The 9,408-nt window shown below is 51.3% G+C and overlaps 1 protein-coding gene and 1 pseudogene across 2 annotated transcripts; both read left to right on the top strand.

The window, feature by feature from the left end:
* Nucleotides 1-1,291: 1,291 nt before the first annotated feature.
* LOC309652429 (elongation factor 1-gamma pseudogene) lies at nucleotides 1,292-2,719 on the top strand (annotated as a pseudogene). The gene has a single exon. The product of its transcript is annotated as an elongation factor 1-gamma pseudogene (transcript).
* Nucleotides 2,720-2,846: 127 nt separating this feature from the next.
* Nucleotides 2,847-8,678, top strand: OTUD6A (OTU deubiquitinase 6A). The gene has a single exon (XM_082446201.1). The coding sequence runs from the start codon at nucleotides 3,690-3,692 to the stop codon at nucleotides 4,563-4,565; it is 876 nt and encodes a 291-aa protein (XP_082302327.1). The 5' UTR covers nucleotides 2,847-3,689; the 3' UTR covers nucleotides 4,566-8,678.
* The last annotated feature ends 730 nt before the right edge of the window (nucleotides 8,679-9,408 follow it).

The following is a 9,408-nucleotide window of genomic DNA, read 5'->3' on the forward strand; positions in this document are numbered from 1 at the left end:
TTAAAACTTTTGCTCTGAGAAACACCAGGAGATGAAAAGACAAGTTACAATGTGGGAGAAAATACTTGCAAAACACATATCCAACAAAGAACAAGTATCTAGAATATAGAAAGGGGTCTCAAAACTCAGCGGTAAAAAACAGTCCAGTTATAAAACGGGCAAACGACGTAAAGATTTTACCCAAGAGGATACAGCACAGATGGCAAATGGGCACATGAAAAGATGAACATGATTAGCCACCAGGGAAACACAAATTAAAACCACAGTGACATGTCACTACACATCTATCAGAATGACTAAAAATAAAAAATTATGACAACACCAAATGCTGGTGAGGATGCAGAGAAACAGGATACTGCATACCCTGCTGCTGAGAATGCACAATGGTACAACCACTCTGGAAAACAGCTGCTTAAAAAACTAAACATACACTTATAATATGACTCAGAAATTGCACTCCTGGGCATTTTTTCCCAGAGAAATGAAGACTTGTGCTCACACAAAAAACCTGTGTATGGATGTTTATAGCAGAGGTTGTAACAACCTCAAACTGGAAACAACCCAGATGTCCTTCAACAGGTGAATGGTTAAATGAACTACAGTACATCCATATCCTGGAATACTACTTAGCAATAAAAACGACTGAAGTTTTGATATATGTAAAAACTTGGACAAATGTCCACTTTCCTCATTTGTAACAAGGAGGAGGTTGTCTCAAGAGCCTTCCTGTTTGGGAATTCAAGATACAGATGAGCAGAGTGGGGCAGGATGAGAGCATATTTGAAAGAGCTTAGGGATTTTATTTTACTTTATTTTATTTTATTTTTTAGAACTTTTAGAGATTCAAAATAATCAGAAGGAAGTGGCTTGATGAAGGCCAGCTGTGGTGCTTCATGGGAGCCCATTTTGGAAGCTGGGAACCCAGGAGAAGGGGAGTTTAGGGTAGGTGCATTCTGTTGGCACAAGACGAAGTCTGCTCAGCTGTAGTGAACTTTAAGGTTGTTGCTTTCTCACACTGAGATGGGACAGGGTGGATCTGAGGCCTAAACTGAAAGGATTCTGTGTTCCCAGGACCATAAAGAAATATCTTTGCTCTGATACACAAAATTAAGTGTTCATCAGTCAAGGCAACTAAAGAACTGGAGAGAGCCACATTGCCTCCTGAACACTGGGAGCAATGGGAAGTCCAGTGTCAGAGCACATTCAGCTGGTGTAACAGTATTTGTCATGTGATTCTCAAGCATGACCAGTGTCTGCATTGTGTTCAGGCTAGGAAGTGAAGTAAGCAGTTAAGAGTCCACGAGCCCCTTTCTCTGTGGAATCCCCATGGCGGCTGGGACCCTGTACACATATCCTGAGAACTGGAGGGCCTTCAAGGCCCTCATTGCCGCTCAGTACAGCGGGGCTCAGGTCCACGTGCTCTCCGCACCACCCCACTTCCATTTTGGCCAAACCAACCGCACCCCCGAATTTCTCCGTAAATTTCCTGCTGGCAAGGTTCCAGCCTTTGAGGGTGACGATGGATTCTGTGTGTTCAAGAGCAATGACATTGCCTACTATGTGGGCAACAAGGAGCTGCGGGGAAGTACTCCTGAAGCAGCAGCCCAGGTGGTGCAGGGGGTGAGCTTTGCTGATAGCGACATAGTTCCCACAGCCAGTACCTGGGTGTTCCCCACCTTGGGCATCATGCACCACAACAAGCAGGCCACAGAGAATGCAAAGGAGGAGGTGAGGCGAATTCTGGGGCTCCTGGATGCTCACTTGAAGACAAGGACTTTTCTGGTGGGCGAACGTGTGACGCTGACTGACATGACAGTTTTCTGCACCGTGTTGTGGCTTTATAAACAGGTTCTGGAGCCTTCTTTCCGCCAGGCCTTCCCTAATACAAACCGCTGGTTCCTCACCTGCATTAACCAGCCCCAGTTCCGGGCGGTCTTGGGGGAGGTGAAACTCTGTGAGGAAATGGCCCAATTTGATGCTAAAAAGTTTGCAGAGAGCCAGCCTAAGAAAGACACCCCACGGAAAGAGAAAGCTTCCCGAGAAGAGAAGCAGAAGCCCCAGGCTGAGCAGAAAGAGGAGAAGAAGACAGCTGCCCCTGCTACTGAGGAGGAGCTGGATGAATGTGAGCAGGCACTGGCTGCTGAGCCGAAGGCCAAGGATCCCTTTGCTCACCTGCCCAAGAGTACCTTTGTGTTGGATGAATTTAAGCACAAGTACTCCAACGAGGACACACTCTCCGTGGCGCTGCCGTATTTTGGGGAGCACTTTGATAAAGATGGCTGGTCCCTGTGGTACTCCGAGCACAGCTTCCCTGAAGAGCTCACCCAGACCTTCATGAGCTGCAACCTCATCACTGGAATGCTCCAGCGACTGGACAAACTGAGGAAGAATGCCTTTGCCAGTGTCATTCTGTTTGGAACCAACAATAGCAGCTCCATTTCTGGAGTCTGGGTCTTCTGAGGCCAGGAGCTTGCCCTTCCGCTGAGTCCAGATTGGCAGGTGCACTATGAGCCACACACATGGCAGAAACTGGATCCCAGCAGCGAGGAGACCCAGACGCTGGTTCGAGAATACTTTTCCTGGGATGGGGCCTTCCAGCATGTGGGCAAAGCCTTCAATCAGGGCAAGATCTTCAAGTGAACATCTCTTGCCATCGCCTAGCTGCCTGCACCTGCCCTTCAGGGAGAATGGGGGTCACTAAAGGAAACTGAACATTGAAGCCTTTCTTGCCCTGCCTCCTTTGTGGGTGATGGCTTCTTCAAAGGGGAGTAGATATGTTGAAGCAGGGTGTTGTCTATACCTGCAGGACCTCCCTGTGTAGGAGAGGTCTTCAGAAGAGCAGAAAGAGAGGCCTCTCCTCAGTTTTGATTTTTTTTTTAATTGCCTTGCCTCTCCTGTGATGACCATCTTCTAGCCTAGCTGGGAGAGATTGGATGTAGTTAGGAGGTGGTGACACGGGGCTTTGTAACTACCTAACTCCAGATCTTCCCGCATGAAGGGGAAGAATACCTGCCGATGCGGTGAGAGCACAGCATGCAGAGCGACTTAACACTACTTCCCGCAACTGCCCTGTGAGGTAGGGCAGCAGCGAGAAGAGACTCCTTGGAACAGATACTGGCCTGTGGCCCCTAACCTGGCTGCGGATCATCTCTGGGGTATCCGTACTTTCTAACAAGGAAGAGGGGTTCAGAGATTCAAGCAACTTGCCTGTGATCACACATCTTAGGTGGTGGAGCCAGGATTTTGAACCCAGTGGGTGTCACTGGAGCCTGTACCCTAAACACGCCCTAGCGCTTCCTGCAAAAAAAAAAAAAAAAGAAGAGTCCACGAAAACCTCCACAGGCTCAGTTGCTGCACATAACGCACAAAGGCGGGATTTTACAGCCGGGACAGGAACCCCGCTAAAACCGGAAGCACCCATTGCTACGGCGTCTAATGAGGGCATATGTAGGGTCTCCCAACAGCCAATCGTAGTGCCAGGCGTGTTTAGGAGGCGTAGCCGTGGAGAGACAGTGGCCAATGGCAGAGAGGGCCGTGAATAGAGTGCGGGCAACCGTGGGTGAGGGGAACAGAGTACAGCCGCCAGGGGAGACTGAGGAGCTCTAGCCAGTTGGGCGGTTAGACTGTTGAAGTGAACTGTAGCAGTACCTCAGCCACCAAACTTCGATTCTCGCCTGCCCTTAAACATCATGGGAGATTCACAGCGTGAGCATCAGCAGATGATACGACGCCACAACCGCGAGAAGACAGAGCTGCAGGACCACATTCAGGACATGAAGAGCTCGGTCCCCAAGACCGACGAGAAGGGAAGAGAGCAGTTGCTCCTCGATATGGCCCGCCTCGAGGCCGAGATGGAGCAGAAGCACCAGCAGGAGCTGAAGAAGTTCCAGGAGAGTTTCCCTGATAACAGCAGCCACGATTCTGTCACTGAAGATCTGCCCAAGGTGGATCTCAAGAACGAGCCTCCTCACCTCTCGAAGGCACAGAGAGGGTGGGAAAGAAAGGTGGCCCGAGAGGGAGAAAGCCAGGAGAGGGTGGCCGAGGCTGAGATGGAGCATCTGCCCAGCTTCTGCCACGACGAGGAAATGGAGCTCGGCGCCATCCTGCGGGCCAGGAATCTGCAGATGCAGGCTATCCCGGCCGACGGCCACTGCATGTACCGCGCCATCCAACACCAGCTGGTGCCCTCCGTGACCGTGGATTGCCTGCGGAGGCGCACCGCCGAGTACATGCGGAACCATGTCGACGACTTCCTGTCCTTCTTCAGCAGCCCCGAAGCCGGCATCGCCGGCAGCCGCGACGGCTTCTTGAGGTACTGCGACGACATCGTGCTCACGGCGTCGTGGGGAGGCCAGCTCGAGCTGAGGGCCCTGTCGCACGTCTTGCAGACCCCCATCGAGGTGATCCAGGCCAACTCGCCCGTCGTCATCATGGGAGAGGAGTACACCAAGAAGCCAATCATCCTGGTCTACCAGCGCTACTCCTACAGCTGCGGGGAGCACTACAGCTCCGTGAAGCCGCTCCGCGCCGGCTCCGTCAGCAGCGTGGCCCGGCGTCTCTTCTAGGCCCGCTGCCGCCATCGCCGCGGCGGCAGCCGTTGGAGCCGAAGCCGCCGGCGCCGCGTCTCCTCAGCAGGCTCCGCTTTTTTCCTTTGGTTTTCTCGGGGTTTTGTTTATTCATTTCACTCAGAGTTCACCCCCTCTCTCCGTCCCCGCACCCCCCCCTTCTTCCTCCCTCGATCTTCTGTCCTCCTCGATCGTCCCTGGGTTTCTTCTTTCATGGGGTGGGGGGACCGGAGGCCAGTGACCAGGGAGGGATCTGTACTGTCCTACCCTAGCGGGAGTGAGTTTGCCAAGTTCTCACCTTTCTTGCCCTGAAGGGTCTCTGCCCCGCCCCCCACCCATGAGAACTGGTCACGTTGCAAGTAACTTTGGGGTTCAAAGCAACTTGGTTTGATGCGTTCTTCACTTGGGGAAAAAAGTCAGTTTAGCTCAGAATCTTCCGGTTGCCCCGTGAACGTATTGATTACTTAAAGTTGGAGTTGATGTGAATGAAATGATTTGGGAATGCCTTTTGCTTAGTTCTTTGGGGGAAAAAATGTATCGTGGGCTGTTTGGGGGTTTTGCTTTCCACTTCAACTGGGCTACTCAGGAGACGTCTCAAGTTACAAACAAGACCTCCTCTGGTATTTTTTTTTTTTTTTTTTTTTTTTAGCTGCATTGGGTCTTCGTTGCAGTGCGCCGGCTCTAGGCACGCGGGTTTCAGTAGTTATGGTGTGTGGGCTTAGTAGTTGTGACTTGCAGGCTCTAGAGCACAGGCTCAGAAGTTGTGGCGCACAGGCTTAGTTGCTCTGCGGCATGTGGGGTCTTCCCCGACCAGGGCTCGAACCTGTGTCCCTGGGATTCTTAACCACTGAGCCACCAGGGGAGCCCTAGTATTTTGTTTTGTTTTTTCATAAAACCTTGTATGGTTGCAAATTAATTACAGTTGTTTACATGTTTCCTGAACTCTAAATAATGTTTGTTAACTTTAGAAGTTTAAATGTAAGCGTTAAATGTAGCAAGTAGATTTACCTAAACTGATAGGCTAGATAAGGTTTGTTCTAAGATGTGAAAGATCTCAATTTAATTTCCTTTATTAAATATAAGAAAGGGCATGACTTTATTCAAGTAGTTGATTCATTTCATTATATCTGCAATTGATGTGAAGTAAGAAGAGACAAACTGATAGGTAGTTTAACTTACTGTGAGGGGTGAGATCAACTAGTAAGTTTCCTTTATTCTCAGACATAAAAGGGTATAATTTTGTGCAAGCGGTTGGTCCACTTTGTTCTATCTACAACCGGTATGAGTGTGAAAGATCTGAACTTAGTCGTTTTCCTTAATTCTTAGAGATAAAAAGTATTTAAAGAGAGATTTTTAAAAGTATTAAAGGAGTTGATTCATTTTGTCATATCTGCAACTGATATGAAGCAAAAAAAAAAAGTGAGCAATATACTTTTGTTGATATTTTAGACTTGTTGATATCTTGAATTTGCCAAAAAAAAAAGTAAAAGTGAAATGATTTGCAGTAAACAATTTAAAAAAATTTAACCTTTAGATCCTGTATTTCAGTGAGATTACTTAAATTGATTTAAAAATTCTTTGTACACACCAACTGTTCTAAAATAAAATATACAAAGGGGAACAGTAATTTGTTTAAAGAATAAAAGCAGTTTAAAAAATACCTGGTTTTCATTTTTGTATAGCTGACTTAGTTCATATAGAGTTTGTATACCAGGATCGACTTCAGCAAAGGAATCCTGGAGGGTTAGGGAACAGGAGACAAGGGGGAGGACACAGTGACAGATGAGGCTTTTGGAAGATGGAATGGGCCTGCAGCCTTGATGGTGGCCTGGAGTGCAATATCCCCCAGGGAAGGATTTAGGGAGTACCAAGATAGTTGAAGCTATCCTGAGTTGATGTTTCACTCAGTGAAAACATCATGAAATGGCTTCAGTTAAGGATGTTCTCATTGCTATGCATGAAAAAGAATTCTCACTTTCAAAAACTTGCCAGTCCAGGGCTAGTGGCAGGAGGGAAAGAAGTGCCACTGTTTTTTTTTTTTTTTTTGAAGGCAGGGGGTCGTGGGGGGGAATCTGTTTTCAAAATACAAATATAGAAATCCTGCCAGATAGCCCACTGTGTAAATGTGTGCATCAGATACATTTTCAGATAGCCAGCTGGCTGAGAAGAGGAAGTCCCTGAGAAAACTAGGTATTTGGATGCATTGTGAGAAGAGTGCCTTTTATAGGGATGAGAAAGCTGGCTGGGGAAGGAAGAATAGGCCAGGAAGGGAGGCATAATCTGTAGAAGGGGGCCTGGCTGGGAAAAGGGGTGAAAATTGGGGAAGGGGTCAGTCTAGGAGGATGAATGGGACGTGGCAGGGGAAAGGGGAACAGGCAGAAGAAGGGGAGACGGCGAGGTAAGGGAACCTGTGTGAACTGGGGCACAGGGTGAAGAAGGAGGCCAGGCTAGGAAGGGGATAATGGAGTGGGGGCTGCTTAGGGAAGGAGGACTTGGCTGGTCAAGGGAAAGAGGCTTAGTTGAGTTAGGGGGCAAAAGATGAGAAAGGAATCCTTGACTGTTAAAGGGGGAAAAGCCTGGGGAATGGCACCTGATCAGGGAAAGAGATCTGTCTGGGAAAGTAGGCTTAAGCTGGGGAGAAATGCCTAGGCTGGGGAAGAGGGTGAGGCTGGGGAAGGGACCTGGATGTGGGAAGGGGCCTGTCTTGGAAAAGGAGCACAGACTTGACAGGGTGGCACAATCTGAGGATGGGAGACTGGCTGGGCTGGGGGAGGTTCGGGGGTGCAAATACCCTGGCAGGGAAAGGTGGCCTGCCTGGGGAGGGGCTCTGGCGGGGGAATGGGGCCTGGGAGGGAGGCACAGGCTAGGAAAGGAACCTAGCAGGAGAGGTGGCGGAAGAGGTTCGAATGCTGAGACTGACATAGGCTGGGCGTGGGATAATAGGCGGGTTGATGGACCTGGTTGGAAGAGGGGGATTAGCAGGTGGAGAGGGCCTGCTAGGGCAGGGATCCTGCCTGGGAACGAAGGCGTGTGTCCTGGCTGAGGGAGGGCACATGGTTGAGGAAAGGGACCTAGCTGGGGGCACAGGCTAGGGATGGCGGGAAGGTCTGGCTGAGGAGGGGGAATAAGCTAGGGAAGGGGTTTGGTTGAGGAAGGGGTATACCGCTTGAGGAAAGGGACCTTACTGGGAAGGAGGCCCGCCTGGGAAAATGAGCTTAGACTGGGGGAGAGGCTGTAGGTCCCTGGGTGAAGAGAGCCTGGCTGTGGGGAGGAGTCTGGCTGGGAAAGAGTTCCCAGCTGGGGGCATGTGTGTGTGTGTGTGAAGGGGTCCTGGCAGGGAAATGTCACATGGTCGGGGAGGGGATTTTACTGGTGATGGAGAGCTGAGAGAGGAGGATGCTTGGCCAGGGAAGGAGGCACTGGCTATGAAAGGCCAGTGAAGGGGGAACTCCTCGGAAAAGTGGTCCAGCTGAAAAGGGAAAAGACTGGGCACAAGCACCTGGCTGTCAGAAGGAGGCCCTTTCTGGAGAAGGGGTCCCGTGAGGGCAAGGGGACAAAGGGGTGAAAAGGGGCCTTGCCTGGGGAAGGGTAGCCTGGCTAAGGAGGCTGTCAACAGGGTCTCAGGTTGGGGAACAGGCCCTGGCTGGGTGAGGGGCCAGCGAGCAGAAGGGTCCTGCATGGGGAATAAGACAGGCTGGGGTTGAGGCCTGCCTGGGGAGGGGAGGCTGGCAGTATAGGATGGTAAAGAGGCTGGGCTGTGGCCCGGGGTGGGAAAACTTCCAGGTAAGTGGCTAGAGGCTGGAGAGTTGGACACAGGCTGGTAAGATGGCTGGTTTAGAAAGGGGGCCAATCCAAAGAAGGAGGCATCGGCTGAGGAAGAGGCTCTGGCTGGGGAAAGGCGCCTAGCCGGGCAAGGGGACATAGGCTGGGAAAGGAAAACCAAGTTGGGTCAGGGAGCCTGGGCACGGGCTGGCGGGGGTGGGTGGGTAGCAAGCTGGGGCAGGGGCCTAGGTAGGGTTGCTGCAAAAGAGGATACTGGCTGGGAACGTGACTCCGCTGGGGTGAGGGCCTAGGTGGGTATAGGGGAAGCCTGCCTAGGAGGGGAAGGGAACCAGGCTGGGGAGCTAGCCTTGGCCAGGGAAGGGGGCATAGGGAGCCGGGGAGGCAGGTATAAACGGACAAAGAGAGCCCGGCTGAGAAGAGGGCCTGGCTGGCTTCGAAGCACAGGCAGGTTAAGGGCTTCTGATGGGGGATGGCTTATCTGCTGGGGCAGAGGGTGCATAATGTGGGGAAATGGGACTACCTGGGGAAGGGGGCCTGGCTCCAGGGGGCATAGACTGAGGAGCAGGGTTAGGGAAGTGAGGAAGAGGGAATAGGCTGGTGACAAGGACCAGGGGCCTGGTTGGTATAGGGTATGAATTGGTATAAGGTGAAAAAGGGATTCCTGGCTTTTGAACGGGGAAGGGCTAGGGAGTGGCACCTGGCTAGGGGAGGAGGCACTCGCTAGGGAAATTATCTACACATGAAGTTGGGAGGGGCTGGATGCAGACGGGGCACTGTTGTGAGGGCAGGGTGCACCGGCCAAGGAAGGGGGCATGGGCCGGGCAGAGGCCCTGAATGGGGAAGAGGGCATAGGTTGGTGAAGAGGGCACTGCCTGGGTAATGTGGGCCTTGCTGGGAGTGGGGGGAGCTCCTGGTGCTGCCCACGGAATTCTTTGGCAGAAGGCAGCAAACAAACCAGCAGAGTCCCATTTTACAGGCTTCTCCCTAAATACAAGAGAAATAACTATTTCTGTCTAGGGAACCCTTAAGATCTCACTGGGCCTGTTCCAGCTTCCTCCAC

Source organism: Balaenoptera physalus (assembly GCF_965194825.1).
Source record: "Balaenoptera physalus genome assembly, chromosome: X".
In the NCBI taxonomy this organism is placed as follows: Eukaryota; Metazoa; Chordata; class Mammalia; order Artiodactyla; family Balaenopteridae; genus Balaenoptera; species Balaenoptera physalus.